Consider the following 21,141-nt stretch of genomic DNA (forward strand, 5'->3'; position numbering starts at 1 on the left):
TCAGCTTTGAGGATTTCTTTAAAGACTCTATATCATCTTTTTTTAAGCCTTCCAAAGTCAACTATAGGCATATATATGATGAAATATTGCCTTTTGGCATTACAGCGTATTCATGTGTTATTAAATATTAGTTTTTCTTTTCTGGTGCTATTTTTCAAACCTTGAAGAAATAGATTTACCATCACTGTTGAGGGTGCTGCCCATTTCATGACGCTGCCCTAGAGCCGTTGCCGCATGGTATCAAAAAAGAGCAGATGCTGTTGCTATATGCAGATTAGGTGCTAAAAGGGCCACTTCGTCTCAACTATGGGGAGAAATTATTGCACTCTAGCTCACATTTTTTATTGGGCAGGGGCTGCAAGGTCAAGGTAGGTACTTCCAGGAGGGAGGCGGGTAATGACCACCGCTCTACATTAGAGCCATTAGTCATGGCCATTCATTTTCCAGTACAGGGAGGGCCTGCTGCTCAGAACGCAGAATTCAAGAGAATTACTCACATGCTTGAATCAAGCAAAATACCTCCTTGGGCATGATTTTGATGAAGGAATAGCATCATAACATAGTTAAAGTAGAGTTTGTATGATATGTGCCCTTTAAAAAATTAAATGCCAAATACAAATGTGACATTTAAGCTCACCTAGGATATCTGTTTATGTATTCAAGGTTTTCTTATTCTTAAATTTAGCTCTGAGGTTCATCACATCAGGTGCAACATGACGAAAGCATTGTTAATCAGCATTTTGAAGGTTTGCCCTGTTTAAACCTCAGAAAGTTAGTTTGGTGTGCTGATGACTGTTGAAGTACTAGCGAGCACTGAAACTTCAAGAACCCTTAAGAAAGAAGATTTTTTTCATCTCATGTGCCTGGTAAGAGATCTTAAGAGATCCCCAAATAATTTAAATTAGGCCATTTTCCTTTATGGAAAAATAATCTACAAGTGGGCATTCAATGATCTGGTTGTCCAAGCAAGTTCACCATGAGAGCAGACAGCGAGATGCTGAAAGAATTCTCCAAAAATACTTGAATGTCATCACACGACCTAATGCACTCTCTTGCTACTGTTATAAATGAATATGAAGGTGCATGCATCTACAATCAGATGGACGCCATTAAAATTCTACTTTCATGGGAGATGTTCAAGGAATAATAAAAAAAAAAAAGGCCAAACTAAAGAGAATGTAGACTGAGACCGGGACTTCTGTTTTATGGACTGAATCTAAAATTGTGTTATTTGGACACCGTAATAGTAAATGTTTTATATAAACTAAGTTTAGATTCCAGGAAAGGTGCTGCACACAAACTGTGAAGCAAGGAGGTGGATGTGTCATGGTCTGGGAACGCTTTGGTGCTGCAGGAACTGGCCATCCTGGAATCCACCATGAAGCGTACTGTTTTTCAGAGGGGTGCTTCAGGAAAACATGAGACCGTATCAAAAAAAATAAAGTAAAGCTGAAGCAGAGCTGGGCCATGCTGCAACGTGACAAAGAACCACAACCCACCAGCAAATCCACTAACTATGTGAATAAATAATGACTGAATAAATGGAAAGTCCTGGGCTGAGTCGAAGCTTCTCACTTAAGTCATTTCAGCCAAAAGTGGTGGGATCAAGTCAAGAGACGAGGACGTAGCTCAGCAAAATTAAAGATGAGCGAAGACGATTCACACATATTAATTTGTGCAAACACTTTAGTCACTTTTTTTCTTCCTTTTTTTCTTAACTGACTTCCATGTTAGCAAACCGCTGCCCTTTTTGCCACCATAAACTCTGCACTCTGTTTAGGCAACCCTGGGAACTCTCCTGTGATTGGCTCAGGAACCAGGAAGTAAACACGGGCTACACTCTGCACAGAAGTAGTTCCGCGCCGTACCTCTAGGTTTGAAAGGAGAAAAACTTGTGTTGATTGAGAGGACCGATTGCTTGAATGTCACTTCTGAACCGGGTGACAAATGAGTGATTTAGGTTGATTTTGAAGTCAATTTCTTACTCGTTTCTTATTTAAGTAAGGTTTTGTCGTTTAAGTGCAATTACGCCACATGGATTTTCACAGTTGAATAACAATTATGTTAGACACCTGTCTGGGAGCTGTGAATTTAACGTGGAGTCCTGTTTTCACGTGGCTGTATGTGTATCATATGCTTGATATGATCGCCATTTTCCCACCTGGGATGGGTGAGTCAGGCACTTCCTGCTGCTACCAGCAGGGGGAGCCCTACGCCCACTTCCTGGCCTCCACGGGGTCCCATCATCCCGGATCACGTGACCAACCGACTCTCCTCTCTCCACTCTGACTTGTTCCCATCTCCCCCAGTCATGGCGGTGTCGGGGAGTCGCGGAGATGGAGTAAACACCACCGTTTCCACATCTTGATCGCTTATTTCCCTCTCCTCTTCCTCTTCCTCCTCCTCCTCCTCCTCCTCCCTGCCTCTCCCCGGCAGCCTCTCGCCGGATCGTTACCTGCCGCCGTTGGAGCCATCGGGTCCTTCCCGGCTTGGCTTGCCCAGCTTCCGACGATGACCGAGCGCGGCGTTGATCTGGCGGCTCTGCCGAAAGAGGTCAGGGACCAGCTGGCGGAGCTGGACCTGGAGCTGTCCGAAGGTAGGCTGGCTGCTGGCCGCTGTGGCTTTGATGGAGGCCGGAGGAGCGATTTGCGGTTGTTTGTTTTCAGCTGGTTTGAGTCCCGAGCCACTGCAGTGGGTCGAGTCACGAATTTGACAAATTATAAACACACAGTGACCCCCTTTATTTATTTATTTATTTTTTTTAACAATCAATCACGGCTACCCAGAGGGATTGCCAGCTGCATGCAGCTTATAACCCATGAATAAAAATGTAGTTGTTTTTTCTATTTAAATCAGACATCTAAAAGCCCATTCTTGCTTTGTAATCCACATTTCTCATCCTGCAGTTTGTCCCTGCTGGTGAAATGAGCAAAATACCCACTCCTGTTGTTGAATGTGGGTCAGCGTTGTCATCCCACAGGCCCTGAGTAGGAAGATCAGGGGACGGTGATGAATGCTGTGGCCCTTCCAGCATCCGTCCAAGCGTTCGCCCTGGTCTGCAGCAGCTCATAAGAGGGTTTCATTTTCTTTAAAACAACCCAGCTGTAGCTATGAGAGAGAGAGGAGGGGGGGGGGGGGGGGGGGGGGGGGGGGGGGAGGACCATGGATCTGGGTGTTATGCAAGTCTCCTCGTCACGCTGCGAATCACTAGGCAGAAAGTTGATTTGTGGCGTGCAGTTCTCCGGGGCCCCGGAGGAGGATGAGTAATGTGAGGCTTCGCGTGGAGCCAGGCAGGAGAATGCATGTGCCACTAATGGTGTTCCAGTGGCCGAGCTGCGTGCACGCATCTAGCTGGAGAACAGGTGGAGCTTCTCTGCAACCGGTCTACCTTGATGGCGTTGAAGGCGCTCGGTCCTTTTTTAATGTTGTTGTTGAGGAAAGCAGACTTTTCCCAACGCGACTGTCAAAGTAACCTCTCATTTTATTCCTGCACTGAGAAAAAACCCCCCACAAAATCTCTGTTTAAAAACAGCCGCTCTCAGTAGATGCATAATCTTCCAAAGTACTGTTTTAGTTTTGAAGTGTGTCTTTGTGTGTCTGGCCCTTTTTACATGATTCTTCAGATCATTACCCACATTTTAATAGCAGGCTAATACAACCTGAGTAATCAGGACAAAGCAGTTCTCAAATGAAAATTGATTTTTTTTTTAAGGAACTAAATCCAAATGTGGCCCTGTTTTGAACCTGCTAACTGGCTGCAACAACCTTCGCAGCATCGTGATCATTTTTGGCCCAATTTTCTTGTTTATTTCAGCCACATTGGAGGGTTTTTAATCTTGTTTAAGCTTAGGGTGCAGCATCTCGGTCGGCTTTGAGTCCGGACTTTGACTAGGCCACTCCAAAAAACCCACTTAGGTTTTTTTTTAGCTATTCAGAGGTGGACTTGCTGGTGTGTTTTGGATAATTTTCCTGCTGCACAGCCTCAGTCGTCAGATGTCCACGCTCCACACCTGTCTCCTCAGTCCACAGAATATTTCCCCCCGAAGTCTTGAAGATTGAGAGGTTTTAGTTGGCAAATGTCAAACGGGCCTTGCAGGTTTCCCATGGATGCCATGTTTACCCAGCCTCCTTGTTAGGGTTGAATGATGAACACCAGCTAAAACGGAGGCAAGTGAAGCCTGCAGTTCTTTAGGTGTTGTTCTGGAGTCTTATTGGCCGTCTGGATGTGTGGTCCATTCACTTTTGGGAGTATTTCTTTTCTAGGCCGGCCTCTCCTCATTGTTTTCTGCATCTGATGCAAGATGGCTTTCTCTGTGGTTGACTGGAGGCAAAATGACCTTTTCTCATCTGTACTTGAATTTCCTTTGATTCGTGTGTGACGTGTTGCTTTTTTAGATCTTTTAGCCAACCCGCGTTGACTACTGCCTGATCCTACAAAAGCAGTGGTCAGGTCCGGGTGTGGATAGTAAAACTGAATAAAAGAAATCTAGTTATTAATATTAATTACAGTTATTTCATGTTTAACAAGGGGGGGGGGGGTTCTTTTTCCGATCGGGCCACATTAGTTAGGATCGTTTTTTTTCTTCTTAATAGATAAAACCACCATTTTAAAACAGTTTTTTGTATTTAGCTTTTATAAGATATGATAAGATAAGATAAGCTTTATTGATCTCACATTGGAGAAATTCACATGTCACATCGGCTCAGTAATCAGTAATCATAGGAAGAAGGTGTCAAGTAGGACAAGGAGCATCATATATATACAGTGTGTCCTCGTTATACCATGGATCAAAAAGAAGTAGGTAAGAAAAAGAAAAATACAAAAAGAAATAAATTATATAAAAGTTTGTTTAATGATCTAAAACATTCAACTGACAACACTGTGACTTTATATTAGTTATCAAAGCGCATCAGTTTCCTGGATCCAGAGTTAAGTCACTGACTTGTGACGGTGTCTGTCCTCCGAGTGAAGCTGCGCGGTATAAGGTGACGCCTCGTATCGCTCTGTGAACGCCCCAGTGGGTCTCTGAGGGCCTCGCCGTCGTTTGAAACGTTAGAGCAAACGTAAAATGAATGGCGCCTGCTTTCCAGATGCTCCTGCGTCTACGCCGCCTGTCCGCCGTCCACTCAGGCTCCACTCACCGGATGGCGACGAGGCGAGCAGCAGCTGGACACCCAGCGAGCCCGAAACTTTCTCATGGATATCTTTTACGTGACAACAATCCCTTCCATTGTTGTCCTGCTTAGACGGGATTCCCCCCCCCTCCCTAGCAACGAGCCAAGGAAAAAGTGCATCAGCATCTTTTATGGCCTTTCTGAAAACATAACAGGGCCGTGAAGAAGAGCGTTTGCTTCTGTGCTGGGTAGCGGTGGTGATCACAGCTGGAGGAGGCAACAGAGCAACTCCACCTACTTTGACTTCCACGACTGGGAGGACACAAAGAAAACCTTTGACAGGATAAAGGTCTTAGTGACCGAGCTGGGCTGGAATGTAGAGCGCTAAACTACAACGGTTTAAGCTGCTCAGAACGAGGGTGCAAGTGTGCAGGACTTATTCCCTCCACCGTGGAGATTATGTGTTTGGCTAGATTGTTGCACTTCGAAACGCCGCGCTTGTGTAGATAAATAACCTTTGTCTAGAAGCTCTTCGCTCGACGGGACGTCCGCCCCGAGGCGCTGACCTCCCACGGCATCTTAAAAGCAAACCTGCTTGTGTTTTATGTGACAGAGAGTCTCAGAGTAGTTAGTAATACATTGTTTTCACATGTTTTTACGAATACAGATCTGAAAAGTGTGGCAGGCGTCTGTTTTTAGCCCCCTCCTGAGTCACGACTTTGTAGAACCGCCTTTTGCTGCAGTTGTAGTTGTAAGGGGGATGAATCTACTAGCTGTACGTAGCTAGATGCTGAGGTTTTAGGCCGTATCTTTAATTCATTTTGGAACTGAGATAAATGGTAAGAAAACAAACAAGCATACAAGTGGGAACAGCTGTGACTGAAGACATCAACACAAATGAACAGAATCATTAAAAGCAATTCAAGTTTATTTATATAGCTCCAGGGGTCATCTCAAGGCACTTTACAAAGTCAAATTCAATCATATCATACAGACAGATTGGTCAAAAAGTTTCCTATAAAAGGAAACCCAGCAGATTCCAGCATTCACTCCTCATAAAGAGCGTAGAGCCACAGTGGACAGTCGTCTGCATTGTCCATGGCTTTGCAGCAATCCTTCATGCTGAGCATGCATGAAGCGACAGTGGAAAGGAAAACTCCCCTTTTAACGGGAAGAAATCTCCAGCAGAACCAGGCTTACAATGAAAATACATTTTACACGCTCTGAATGGACAGTCGCATTAAAACGCTTCTCGTTTACTGTTAAATATACCTAGCAATAAAAACCAGAGGGCTGGTGTTTAGATTTGTTTCTGCTTCACATACCTGATCATTAGCAGAGCTTGATACCTGCTACAGAGGTAGTTTAGCATCTAAAAGTAGCAGGACACTGGCCCTCAAGGATTTGGGTCTGAGACCACTGGTTTAACGTCGCCTGGATAAGGTGAACAGAGTTTATCTTCCTCTGCAATAAAGATGGGATGTCAGTCAAGTTGCTCCTGGGTTTCCCACTGACTCTATCGGCGAGATCAGTGTTTGCTTTAGAAACCACGTTCGCTTTCTCCCACGTATCACGTCCCGCACACTTAAGCAAAAAATGTACGTTTTGTTCTCATCTGACCTTCGTTCACATGTTTGTTGGCTGGTTTTCTTCCAGACACTCTTTAACAAAGTGATGAATTGTGGAGTGCTTGTGTGACGGCTGTCGGGTCAGCACACTTTCCCACTCCTGCAGCTCCTCCAGAGTCACCTCTTGGCTCCTTCTCTTGTTGATGGCCGTGAGTTTGTAGGATTTGCAGCTGCGTCCAGTTTCAGGTAGTGGACTGAACGGAGCTCTGTGAGACGCGCAAAAGTTGTGCTCTTGTTTTACGATCTAACCCTGATCGTAACCCGCTAGAGTTGCAGGGATTGTCGCTTCATTTCGCTTTTTGTCCGTATTCCTAATCCACGTGCTGCCAAAGCTCTCGATTTCTGTCCTGTAAGGTTTCATGTGTCGCTGTCTTGCCCATGGTCCGCTTGGAGTGCAAACATCCACCAATATGGGGATTACTGAAACCAAGCTGTGGGGTTGACTTTGGTCCAAGAGCTGGAAAACACAGTAATGGAAAGGCTGTAGATACCAGTGTGGGTGTGTTAGGGGGGGAAGGGTGGGATGAAGGAAGTGACATAGAGTAAAAAGATAAAGATATTAATAGAACCAGAGATTAGCTGTGCTTATTCACGTCTGCAGAGGAACGTTTTGGGATCAATCAGAACACGAACATCACAGCGGATGAAGTGAGAGACAGATTTTTGTGTATTAGTGGTGCGTTATCCTGGGTTTGCCTTTGAGTCCCCGTGTTCTTGTAAATGTAAATGTTGAGATGTACCTCACGTTAATGTAAAAACTCAGGTAAAACTCACAAATTTGAGTGGTCACATGCAGTCTGACTGTACTGCTCTGCCGTCAGGAAAGGGAACCTAACCGGGTATTGGGCCAGTTCTGCAGACATCACATTTCTGGTCAAAGCTGTGAGGCGACACTAAGGCAGTGCCTTTTTAGATGAACAATTAAATCAGCATGTCACACATTAGTTTTTAAAAACTAATGTGCTAAATACAAAAGTATTTGTCCTAAATTAAGTTAAAAAAGGAGTTTCCCCCGTAGCAGATTTCTTCTTTTGTTATTGAAGTGATATTGTTCAGATCATCATCCCAAACTTTAATGTAAGGAAAGCTTGTATTTAATTAGTTTTTATTTATTATTTAAAGGAGCAATAATTAATAATGAAACATAATGTTCCAAATCTGAGCAAAACATACATAGCCTCTCACCAACAACAACCATTTCCTCGATGGTCCGTTGCTGCTGTGAAGTTTTTACTTCCACAGGACAGGTATATGATGTTATGTTCTGTTTTAGCTCTGGTCCGTTTCTTTTACTGGCTTCCATGTTTGCTGATGCTGCTGCTCTTTTACCAACATAAAATACCAAATGCTGCCCTCTGTTTTAGGAACCCTGTGAACTCTCCTGTGATTGGCTCAGGAACCAGGAAGTAAACACGGGCTACACTCTGAACCGAAGTAGTTCCGCTCCTTTCTCTAGGTTTGAGAGGAGAAACACTTGATTGTTGATGGAGAGGACCGATTGTTTATAGGCAACATTACTTCTATCCCAGGTGACAAATCAGAATTATATAAGTTGATTTTACAGTAATTTTTTTTTACTTTCCTTTAACGTGAATAAATGCAAAAAACAAACAAACTCCCAAGCCGATACATGTCTCATCTGCTCTTTGATTTTCTTTAGATGGAGACACGATTTGTTTCTTTTTGAGATGATCTTTAAGCCTTCTTCATGTTGTGAGTCAGGTTCTGTTTGAGTGATTTTACAGACCTGGCAGGAATAAGGCCTGCACATAAAAAAATAATTTGCCAAACCTAATAAATTCTCGATTTGACAAAGGGGGAATTAGTTTTTCATATTGGTCCAGGTTGGTAGGCTTTTCCCCTTAATACATTAATTTAATGCCTTTTTGTATTTATTTACAAAAAATTTGTCTTGTATTAGAAAAAAGTTTAATGATAAAACAACAAAATGAAACCATTTTCACTGCCCTGTGAATGCTTTAAACCAAGTGCAAACTCTCTCCGATGCCAATAAACCATGCCATCTGCACCGTCCCACTCCACATATGTGTGTGCTGCTATAAATGTCCCGTAAACAAACACTCTGACACACGTTGCAGCTACTTTTTTTTCCCCCCCTCAGTTTCATGATTCGATCATCTTCTCAGCCCCTGCTGTTAAAGGCGTGATCAATAACTTCATTTCTACAGAACGTCTATCTGTAATCTGCCAACGTCGCTGCGCAGAACAGGTTCTGGTGTCGGCAGCCTGTTCTATACTGTAGGAGAGGGAGAGAAACAAGAGATTATAGTCCTGCCTGCGTCTCTCAATCTAGGTCACAGAGCATCGGGGGGCAACGAGCCTAGCTCATTTAGCCCGTGAGTCACATTAGGCCAGGACTGCTGCAGGGCATCGCTGCCTCTCACACGCCCACCGCCAATAACTGATGTGTTGCATGAGAGCTTCGCTTTGTGACAGCAAGACTCCAAGGCTGTTGTTTGAGAGTCCGAACCCTGCTATGCACTAGTCCATTGGAGCTGCATAATAACCTCGATGTTGCAGAAAAGCGATCTGAACAGATTTAGTGGAACTCAGATTAGTTGTCTGGAAATGAAGTAGCTTGAAGATCGTTTGGTGCCAGTCACCAGTCTTTGCCTTCACCCTGAGGTCTCCACGAGGCTGTCAACTAGAGTTGCTCAATATGTCAAAGTGCAGTCGTCCTTGCAATCTGTGCAACATTGCAATTGCAAAGGGACTGCTTGGCTGCAGTGTTTGGTGGGCCTGTATACGTCAGGTGCCTTGAATTGAAATTCTCCTTTCAAATATTGCATACAGCCAGTTGCACGGACCTTTACCGCCTTTTATAGCCACACCTGACATAGACGTTGGTGACCAAGATGCCGAAACGTAAGGAGAGCGGAGGAAATGTTTATTAGTCGCATTCAAGGTTGTTATTTCAATACTCAACAATGCTTTCCTGTTAGGGAAGACACAATATATTTAATTACCCACAGAATAAAAGTAAGTCTTTGATGCCTTCTTCTGATGCATTTTTTTTATTCTCTTCATTGAAGATAGCATATAATAAGGACAAAGGCAATCTCCATGTGCAAAAAAACAAACAAACAGCAAAAGACAGAGAATATTTCAGTGATTGATTGAATACAAAATACTTGTAGAGTGTATCTACAAACACAGAACCTGAGTGGATCTTTGTTTTCAAAACCTGAGAGAGAAATACCGAGGACTAGTTGCTGCCAAAAGTTATATATGAGAAAAAAAAAACACAAAATGTAGGATAAGAATAAAGGTAAATGGTGGTAGAACCAAATTAGATAAAGGAAGGCACGTTTGAGAAATATGTTTTCCATAATTCCCAATTTATTTATTTATTTTTTTTTTTTTTAACTGTAGGTACATGGAGAATTTAATTCTTTCCATTGCAACAATCTTGTAAATAATATCATACCAGTCCTTGATGGACGGGCTGCCTGGCCTGAGCCATTTCTTAGTGATTGCCTTTCTGTCTGCCACACTCAAAATCCCAAATAAGTATTCGTTCTTTCTGGTTAATGGTAGTGAGTGTGACATCTCAAAGAGCAACACATCCCAACTAAAAACCATTCTCAAGCCAAATGCAGTTCTTAGTTCTGTGCATATATTTAGCCAAAAAGTGGTTACAGATGCAGATTTTAGTGGCTGAAAAGCTAAAACTCAGAGAACGATAGGGAGGTCGTAATAATGCAAAAGAAAGCAATCCAGACAATGCGCGTTATTTGTCTGCTCATCACAATGCTCAGCGCTTGGATCACTGTTACATATTTTCCTTAGACTGAGCAGCCAGAGAGACCTCCAAGGCAAGAACCACTGCTGACCAAAAAGTTTCTGTCTCATGTTTGCCAAAAAGACATCTTAAGGATCTCCAAGACTGACGAGACAAACGTGGAGCTCTTTTGAACTTATGCCTCCCGTTAAAGCTATCTTAAAACTAGCATAGCATTGAAGAAAGACAATATTGTATCAAAGAGCTAATGTCAAAGTGCTGGTGGGATGGACTGGAGTGGCCTAGTCAAAGTCTGGCCTTTTAATCTGATTGGAATGCAATGGTGTGACCTTAAATAGGCTGTTGATGCTATAAAACCTTTGACGTGGCCAAATTAAAACCAATTTGTGAAGAAGTCCACCACAGCCATCGGGAAAAAGCATAAACGCAGTAGCTGCTGTTGTTCTTGTTATTGGGTTTAGGGGGCAATCACCCTGATCCTACAGACAACAAACGATCCTACAGACAAAGACACGGGGGCAGATCGGTGCTGATATTTTCTTTTTTTTAATAAACAAAATCAAAATCTTTGAGCTTAGGGAAGTTATCTTCCTCTGAGATTAAAATTCACTTAATTACCCGAAACACACATCTGAAACATTTTTCTGCAAGACTCCATCGACGGGTCCTGGGGATGAAGCCGATTTAGGCTTTCCAGCCTGGACTCGGTCGGTCTAATACGATGAAAGAAAAAAATCTGGGCACCGCTCATGACTAAAACACAGCAGCTATAGTCACAGGGTTTGTCTTTTAAACAGGTTTGAACCTTTAATTTTTCCGGGAACGCAGAGAAACACTGTTACAAATGAAGCTTTGAGCTCCGCAACGACTGAATAATTTAGACGAGACTCCAGCACACACCTTGACAGAGAGCCCCGCGGTCAGCTGGGGAGCTGAAGCCTGAATCGTGTTCACAGGGAACCTCAGGTGGAGCTTTTAAACTCCTTGTACCTTTTTAAGTTGCTTTTTACACCACGCCTTTGGTCGTTATAGTACAACTGATTCATTTCTTGACTTAGGCTGGTATAAGCGGCAAAAACTAAAGGAAACGATGCACGGTGGGGGGGTATTGCATAGAGAGCATTAAGTGGTTCGTGGGTCAGTGTGTTGTTCGCTAAATTATTAAACGGAGGAAGAACCCGGCCTACAACGCAGACCAGTGAGTGTGCAGTCATTTAATCCAGGTTTCCTGCTGCTTCCCATGTTACTTTCTCCTTCATGGTAGATGGGCCAAAACTGCCAATACTGTTTTTTGTTTTTTTTAGGGGATGTAAATACTGTGATTGATTTAAATTTGAAAACTGTCAAGTAAAATTGTGAAAGTTACTTGACAGAGAGAGAGAATAAGGTGTGAAGACGGTGGTTTACTCCTGGACTTTAGAGCAACTTCTGGCCGAGTTGATTAAATGAAGTGGCAACATTACCTGAACAGCTTCCTTCTTATTACAGTTCAGCTCAGCCTTTCCTTCGTTAGCGCTGCCTGATCATTTGTGGCTGTCACCCTGGGTTAGCACCGCTTTTTCTTCATGCTGGCCTGGCTCTTACTGACACGGCCCACATGCTGCCCCCCGTATGTCCGCTCCCACATGCTGCTGCACCCTCTGCAATTTCCATAAACCCTGTCCAGATTGAAATGGCCATGTGTTGCAGGCACTTTGTCGTGCAGCACAATAACTGCCCTGAGCTGTGAAAGCCATTACAGATGAAACATGAGACTTCCGCTGCCTCCGATGAGCTGGAGAAACATGGAAACAGATCTGCCTCTCGCCTCCAGGCCCAGGATTATTTCATACGGTTTGACGATCCACGGAGAGGATTGTCTTCAAGGCAAAAACGCAGAATGGATGAGACCGCTTGGACGTTTTAAGGGGTACACCAGCTAGCCTAAGTGTTAATTAAAGCACATGTAAACTAAACTGTAGGTGTACAGGTATTTCAAAACCTTTAGCAGAAATAATCAACCATTCTGATCATTCGGGTTGCAGAATAAAGTAGAATAAAACTGTATTCATCCCTGAGGTGAATTTCTATTGCCTAAGTAGTTCAGCATTAGGAAAAAAAACACAAGAACAACACTTTGAGTAATCGGCAGTACTATATAACACAGACAGTACAAAAAAAATAAATAAATGTTGAGAAGATTTTCAAGTAGAGCTTAAGATTACATAATTATTGATCTTCTAATGTGTGTGCATGCACATTAAGAATAAACGTGCATTAAAATGACGGTGTATTTGTTTGTGTGATTCTATGCATGGCTGAATTCGACATAGTTGTGTAATAACATTCAATTATTACCTCGATTTTGATAGACTAAAGCAAATATATACAAAATTGATCATCTGATAAATTGAGCTCTTCAAACAATTGCCTACGTAGGGCAGAATATTGGACTTTTTGTTGCCCTGGTCTTTAGAGAGTAACATGCCTAACAGGCTGATTTAGTTGGTTAATTCATCAGGCTATCTGCTCAGGTAGTCAGGCTGCAGTCCGCTGCTTTGTAAACAAGCTCCTCCTAGTTCGTAAACCTTAGAACTGATAACATCCATCCATCAATGGTCTTCCGTTTATCTGAGATCGAGTCGCGGTGGAAAAACGTCCAAGAGGGAAACCCAGAAATCCCTCTTCCCTTGTGACTTCCTGCAGCTCATTTTGGGGGGATCCTAAGATGTTCCCCAGGCGGACAGGACATATAGTCCCTCCAGCGGGTTCTGGGTCTCCTTTCAGCGGGAAGTGCCCGGTGAATCCTTAAAGGGAGGCCGTACTACTTCCTGGGCCACACTGAAGGATCCACCTGTTGACCTGATGTAGCAGGAGGAAGACCTGGACGTTCCTATTTTAAAAGTTAATTCATCTTACAAACAACGTAGCAGAAATCCAATTGGACCATTTGCTTGACAGAATGGCCGTTTGTTTCAACCATTCTTGTTCAGGATCTTAAATAAAGAGCTTGAACGTCGAAGGGAGTCATGTTGAATAAACATGACCGCGCAGTTTGTTCAGCAGACTGGCTCGGTTTTTTGTCTTTGACCGTTTCTCATGTCTGTCACCGTTCTTGTCGCGTCCAAATCCCAGTTCATTTAGGGACGGTGCCAGCGAATGCTAAGCAATGCCGCTTTATCCTGCTCTTTATCACAAAGGGAAAACTGGCCATCCAGAGGTAGGCTATTAGTTACCTACCTGCACTTATTTGCCTCTTATCTGTGTGACCCTTGCTTTGGGGGGCCTCTCGGGACTCTATGTGTGTGTGTTTGATGTCACCAGTCCCATCTGGGATGAGGGTAGTGAGTGCGTGGAGGAAAACATGATCCGCTTTGTTGCCCGTGTTGGTCACACCCAGCTTCCTATTCCACGGGAGGAGAATCACCTGAGACCATTTTCACCCTGCTGGGCTTGTAATACCAGTTTTATGGTCTGAGCCGACAGAAGTACAGATGCAGCTTCTCTTTCAGGAGCACAATCAGCTGTGACAGGATACACACGGGCCTCATTATACACGGGATAGACTTGTTTTCTTTGGGTGTTTCTCTGCAGATCCAGCTTTCTAAAAGAGAAAGTTTATATGCAATTTTGAAGTCACTGGGATCTTTCCAAACAACTCTCGTCGAAAGGAATTTTGATTAATAAAATAATCACGGGTCAGACAACATCTTATGCGCTCAAAGTGCTGGAAGATGGTTGCAGGGTTTAGCCGAAGCTCGCTCCCAAATTCTTCGAGTAGCTCTATCAGCCTAATTGTCAGTCACACAGCGTATTCGTGTTGACAGACCCGTGGTCTTGTTTCAACATGCACGCCGGCTGTTCTTTTACGAGCTCACAAGCGCAGGAGCAAGAAAAAGCAAGAGAGCCCTTTTAAAATGGTCAACATGGCAATCATGAACAAGTGTGCAAACATTAAATGGCAGCACGCAAATGTTCCTTTCTTTTTTTTAAAAAAATAAGGAATATGGTGCTAAATATGTTCATCGTTTTGTGTAAAAAAAAAAAAAAAAAATTAATTGCATGCTAATCAAAGCACTATGAGATCCTGTATCACGCATAGTCATTGCTCACATCATCGCGTCTGTAGGAGAAATGTCACTGCAGGTCACCTTTAGCGCAGCACACCAACAGGGACGTTCAGAGGTGGGAGGATCGCGACTGTTCGTCGGAGTTTGGTACTGGCAGACCTCGTAAAGTAATAAATAAATGTACCAGGACATTTTGGATCAGAACATGAAGATGAAATGAGGCTGACGATGATCCTGACCACCCAGCCAAGGTGGTCTCAGAGTAAGAAAATAAAGCTGCCAGAACGGCCAGAAACCTTCAAGAGTTGAAGATGGTTGTTGTTGAGCAACACGTGTGGGAGGTTTCTCCACAGAGGCATCTTCAAGTTGTCATTAACCTTATGGACTTATGTTGATTTCTATGTGTGTGTGAATTACTGGGGTTGTTACAAACGTCCGGTGTGAATTTTGTGTCATTTACTTCACAAGCGTTATTTTAATGAGGAAAGCTGTCGTGTTTACACAGATTAAAAGTTTCCCGCTGTGTCAAAACTAAATAAAATACACACAAATGCATTTAGAATGGAAAAAAGGAAAACCAAATAATGGAAATAATTAGATTTTCCAGATTTTATTTCATAATGTGAAAGATAGAAAAAACAACTAATGGCCTTTTATAACAATTCATATTTAGATGATGTATTTAATCTTTTTGGTTATTGAATCATTGACACTTGGCTCCTAGACCCCCTAAGACAAGGGCATGTGCTTTTTAAAACCATTTTAAACGTCTTGGTGCTCTTGTGTTTTAAAATTTTACAAACAAAATAACAGATCCAAAACCCAAATGTGACTGACTTTGCAGCGTTCTTTCATCCTGAGCAAGCATATGGCGACAGTGGAGAGAAACCATTCCCTTTAAGCAGGAAGAAACCTCTAGGAGAGTCAGAGAACAAAACACAGAGCACATGGTCAAGTAACGATTTACACGAAAAGAAAGAGAACCCGGAGTTTCTGGCAGATGCAGCTGGTTTAATGACTCCGTCCGGGAAAAGACAGCTAGCTAAATAAATGACTCCAGGACATCCAGGAACGAGACACAGCTAAACACAAAGGCTCAGAGCCAGTAGTACTTTCCAAAGACAGAAAAAGACAAAGTAATCTAAGTAATTTAATGAAATCAGTTGCTCCATCAACAACTCCACCCAGAAAGGACATAACAGCTACTTAACAATGTTGTTAGACGTTGATTAATGATCCAAAATATTATATTTGTAGCTTGAATGTAGAATAAAATGTTTTTTGAACAGTGAAGAAAACCCTAAGCTTTCCATTGCTCTCAGTTAGAACCCAGACCTAAATAATAAAGTTCAAATGGACTAATGCCGGTAAGCTCTTAAGAATAAGCAGAAAAAGTATTACTGAAACAAATCTTTCAGGGAGAATATTATAAAACGGCCGACAGCTTCTCCTATCCCTGCACCCATTTTAAAGAGACAACGCTGAATTGTGCGGCGTATTTACCATATTTGTATCACAACCATAAACCATGGCTTTAGTTGAGAGCGAAACGAGCTGCTAGGAGGTCTCAGCAGACGTCAGTTCTTAAGATAAAACCTTGCCAGGCCTCTGGGCCTCAGGAACGATGCGTTTGCCGATTTAAGCAACAACCCTGTTGAAAATGACGGACTTGAACTGAGGTGGCCCGATGTCGGCTTGTATCGTGGCTCTTGATGCATATGCAATCAGGAAGATTGGATCAAGCTTTGTGGAAATAAAGTCCCATTCTGTTTAACTTACTGTTTGTCTGTGGGATTCTTAACAAAAAGGTGTTGACACACATTTTAAGTTGTTTCCTTGGCAGAGCAATTGAGTGTAACGTGATGGGGGGAGCAGGAGAAGCATGGAGCGAGAACGAAGATGTGCAGCTAATTACTATTCAGGCCGAGCGGCCGTGGGGCAGAAGGAGAGCGAGCAGCCGAAACCACAGCTCAGATACTCCCAAAACAGAAAGTTGGAGAGCGTTCAGGCCGCACCGCTTTTATGTTTTGCGATCATTCTTTTTTTTTTATGGTGCAGCTGTCCAACCAGGACGAGCTGCGGCCGCGTCGTGCAAAGGTCGGCTCTGAAATCGTTTGTTTGTGACGTCGGAGCGCCGGGACAGACGGGACTGGGTCACTGTGGGAAAGTGTGCTAACAAGTGAGGCCCTCTTCTCCCCTCGCGTTGTTGTGCCTCCTGAGAAGGCGTAATAATTTAACGATTATTATCCACTCTCCCTACTCTAACACATCCAGCCACAGCTACGGTTTAACTCTCTCATCTCTAACTGCTGGAAAACAGCTGAGTTCAGGATCATCCAGATGGAGGAGCGATTACTTCGGGTCTCAGTTGATGCACGCTGACCCCTCCCCCACCCCCCCCCCACCCCCGTCTCCATCCCTTCCTCTGTGTACGTTTCTGCAGAGAAATTGCCTGTTCACATAAGCTAAAAATAAATCATGTGACTGAGCGCAGCCAACTGTGCTGTTCATGCATTACTTATGGAAGTGTTTGTCTTTCTTCCATATTTTTTTTTTTTCCTCCCCAGCCTCCTGAGTTGGTATTATTTTGGAGCGGGCTCTCAGGCGATGTCCTGAGACAAACATGAGCTTTCTTGCTGTTCCCTGTGTGTCTGTGGTTCTTTCTGCAGCACCGTGGCGTTTTTCCCCTTCCCGATATGCGGTGAATCTTTAAGCACGGCCATCTTATCTGTTGTAATAAATCACTGCGATAGATGCAAAGGTCTTGTAGATTAGACTAAGCTTCCCATAAACAAACATCTAACATTAACAACCTTGCTGATAAAATAAAACCACTGTTTCCAGGATTTTCTGTTCTGTCTTATGGATTTACTATATAAATACGAAGGCACTCTGAACTTTACTAAGTTAACTACTTAGCTAGTAGCCAGTCTATAGTAAACCTACTGTACACCTTGCCTACGGACTCTGGTTCTATACTAAAACTCACAACGCAGTTAGACCCAAATAGGCAACCAGCACCAGTCCAAGTGAAAGGCAGGAAGTTTAGAATCAACATGAAAACCACATGAAGACAAGCCTTGGAAATGAAAAATTGGTTTAATGCAGGGCTGGCCAAAGTGGGGCCCGAGGGCCATTTACGGCCCCTGGACTGATTTTGAGCGGTCCTCAACTGCAATTCAGCAATTATTTGACACACCAGCATATGTGAGTAATGCAGATGGTGGCTATTTATTCTTAACTAGGGCAAAATTGTTGCAGATAAGTTAAAGTTTTCTTACAATTGAAAATGTTACGTACAACACAAAGTATCTTTAATTTCATAGTATAAATAGGACCACATTTGTTAAATGGATTCTACTCAAATGCAGACTTTAGTGCACCAAAATTGTCTTTTAATAAAAAAAATCTAATTAGCTAAATACAGCAACTGTTTTGAAAAATAAAGACTGACTCAAGTCCTGTTCTTATTGCGGAGAATAGACCTCCAGCACCAAAACCTGCTGAGCCAAGCTGCAGTCTGTGAGCCGGGTTCATCCATTCCCAAAAACCGCTAAAAAATGAACCCAGGATTCAAAAAGTGCATTGACCTACGCATTCTTTTTAGCAGTGGATTTTTTTGTCTTATTTTCGCAAAAAAAACAAAAAGATCTTGTATGAGAAACTTGGACTCCCCTAACCCCCACCCACCCCCCTCACAACATCCACTCAACTGAAGAACACTCTCCAGGAAGTAGGTGTACCAGTATCTAAGTCTGTCATAAAGAGAAAACTTCATGATAGTAAATACAAAGGATTCACCAGAAAGGTGCAAACCATTAATCAGCCTCTAAAAAAGAAAGGCCAGAATTGACTTTGCCAAAAAAAACAGCCCAGCTCAGTTCTGGAACGGCATTCTTTAGACAGATGAGACTAAGATGAACCTGTATCAACGTTTGGAGAAGAATTTGAACACCTCCTGAACCAAAGCACACCACATCTTCTGTTAAACATGGTGGAGGCAGTGTGATGGCAAGGGCATGCATGGCTTCCTGTGGCACCGGGTCACTTTATTGATAATGTGACAAAAGACAGAAGCAGCCAGATGATTTCTGAAGTGTATAGGGATAAACTTTCTGCTCAGATCCAGCCAAATGCAGCAACGTTTGGACGGCACTTCACAGTACAGATGGACAATGATCCAAAACATACTGTAAAGGCAACCGACCAGGTTTTTTTTAAAGCAAAGAAGTGGAATATTCTGCAATGGCCGAGTCAGTCACCAGATCTCAACCCAATCAAGAATGCATTTCATTTGTTCAAGACAAAATTTAAGGCAGAAAGACCCACAGACAAGCACCACCTGAAGACAGCTGCAGCAAAGGCCTGTTAAAGCATCACTAAGGAGGAAACCCATGGGTTCCAAACTTGTGTTGATTCTCAACAAAATATTGAAATTTTACTTAGGGTTATGTTTATTTGTGCTTTTACTTTTGAGCCCCTGAAACAAGGAGCCTTTATATAAAAAGAGCTACAATTCCTACACTATCATATATTATATATTTATCATATATTATCATATATTTTTGTTCAACCGCTGGTATTAAACCTTAAAGTCAGCACTTCAATTACATTGTAGTTGTTTCATTTAAAATCCAACATGGTGGCATGCAGAGCCCAAATCATGAAGATTGTGTCACTATCCAAATATATTTCCTTTACATAAAACCACATGTTCGCAATTACAAGTAGATCAAAACTCAGTTATTAATTTAGCTATATGTGTCATAACAAATCTCTTACTCCAGCTAAAGTGTGTGTACGTGCTCTAACATATAACTGAGAGGGCAAGAGTCACCCCACTTCAGGGCATGGGTATCTTTATGGCCATCACACGGCCACATCTTCATCCGACTTTCAGACCGTTTAACCAAACTCAAAAACTGTTTTATTCTAACCCTAACGCTGAAATATATCACACTCTCCCAACACTAAATTCTTTTATGTGCGCCACAAGAGCAGAGAAACGTCATGTTTATAATTCGCAAGAACAAGAACATGGTTCTTTCTGGTCAGGACATGTCACACTTAAGAGGAACTCAACTGCAGCACCCCTGGCAAATCCTCTTAGGCCCCGCCCACTGCAGCACGTGGTGGCATAGTAACCACGCCCACTTTAGACTTCAGAATCACACAGGAAAGAGCATACTCTAAAGCCAGGGTTTGTAGGAACAGAAGGGGGACATTTCAGACGCTGTGACTCTAAAGGAAAAACTGACACACAAAACAGATGTGTCTGTGCAAGAGCGCCGAATAGCAAGAAAGAGAATCTGCACTATAGGTAATATCGTAATGTATCAGCTTTGGCAGATATTTGTTTTAATCCTTAAAAATCTATTTCCCAAAAGCATTACAAGGAAAACAGTCATGCACAGCTGACTGACAGCTGAGCAACAGCTGAGGCAGAGGGGAGGGAGGATGTTGGCTCTGCACCGTCTCTGGTATCCTGTTAAAAGTGATATAAACTGCACAAATGGTATGACGCGGACATGTTGCGGTTCAGAGGCCGTCGCATATATTTTAACCATAAATAAAGCCAAGTCTGCAGCTTTATAATCGGTGATCAAAGCTCAGAGCTTCAGGAAGCCATGCAGAACAAGGGCCGGATCAGACAATAGCCCTATTTAAGGGTATCCGTCACCTCTGAAGGTAAAGTTTAAAAGTTGATAATAGATTGATAACCTTAACATGGAAGTCATTAGCCGGGAGCAAACAGGAGCAAACAGTCCATTCCTCACCCTATTTCTGGAAAAAGGAGGAGATACTCCCTAGAAGGATTTATAATAGATGTGAAAAATCTAAAAGCTTTACCCACATTGGGTTTTGGCAGAGAGACGGTTAGGCCTGAGGCCCAGAGGAGAGCTCTGTGAGCCTGTGTTGGGTCTGATGGGATGGAGGATGCAGATGGGCTGCTTAGCAGGAAGGGTTGGAGGGGCTTCCAGAAGGGGGATTTGCTTCTCTGCTTCTCACTTGAGGTTAAAGTCAGGGCTAGAAGTTAGGATTTGTCCACCTCTTTCTGCTCAGTTTCTCACAATTGCCATAGTTTCCTACTCTGTGCTCTGGTCGTTTGCTTTTCATCTCCCATCCTCGCGACATCCGCCCGTCTTCGTCTTCTCTCTGAGTCTCTGAATCACTCCCGTCTCCAGCCCACGCTTCCGTCTCCGTCCACGTTTAGTCCTGCTTTGTGTTTCCCGTCGCTGGGGCTGGAACAGAGGCCCATCTTTGATGCCCGCAGCCATCTCTAGAGATCACTGCGACGCTGTGTGCACCCATCTGTTTTCATCCTCCTCTTTACCGGTCTCCCACCCGTGTACTTTTCCCTAATGCTCGCTCCTTCCTTCTTCTTCTTCTTTCCTTTTGTTGGCGGATTGCAAACAACTTATAGGTGCATACCGCCACCTACTGTACATGAGTGTGTAACTCTGTGGCTCAACCTACTATATTCTATTTTTTAATTTTGTGTTATGTAAAAATAAAAACAATGCTTTATTAATTACCATATTTTCCTCTATATCTCCATCTCGCCCTAATATTCCTTTAATACTCC

The 21,141-nt window shown here is 43.1% G+C and overlaps 1 protein-coding gene across 5 annotated transcripts in view; it reads left to right on the plus strand.

Annotated features, from left to right (window-relative positions):
* The first annotated feature begins 2,263 nt into the window (after positions 1-2,263).
* The window catches only part of dip2bb (disco-interacting protein 2 homolog Bb), a 59,843-nt gene continuing 40,965 nt past the window's right edge, over positions 2,264-21,141 (plus strand). For 4 of the 5 annotated variants that reach the window (XM_036151898.1, XM_036151900.1, XM_036151899.1 and 1 more), the window contains exon 1: positions 2,266-2,596. In XM_036151898.1, the coding sequence (XP_036007791.1) occupies positions 2,512-2,596 (85 nt within the window). In that variant the 5' untranslated portion in view covers positions 2,266-2,511. Of the gene's footprint in view, positions 2,597-21,141 lie in introns of all 5 variants that reach the window. The other variant, XM_036151902.1, reaches the window with a different exon arrangement.

The sequence above is a fragment of the Fundulus heteroclitus genome, chromosome 20 (genome assembly GCF_011125445.2).
Source record: "Fundulus heteroclitus isolate FHET01 chromosome 20, MU-UCD_Fhet_4.1, whole genome shotgun sequence".
Lineage (NCBI taxonomy): Eukaryota > Metazoa > Chordata > Actinopteri > Cyprinodontiformes > Fundulidae > Fundulus > Fundulus heteroclitus.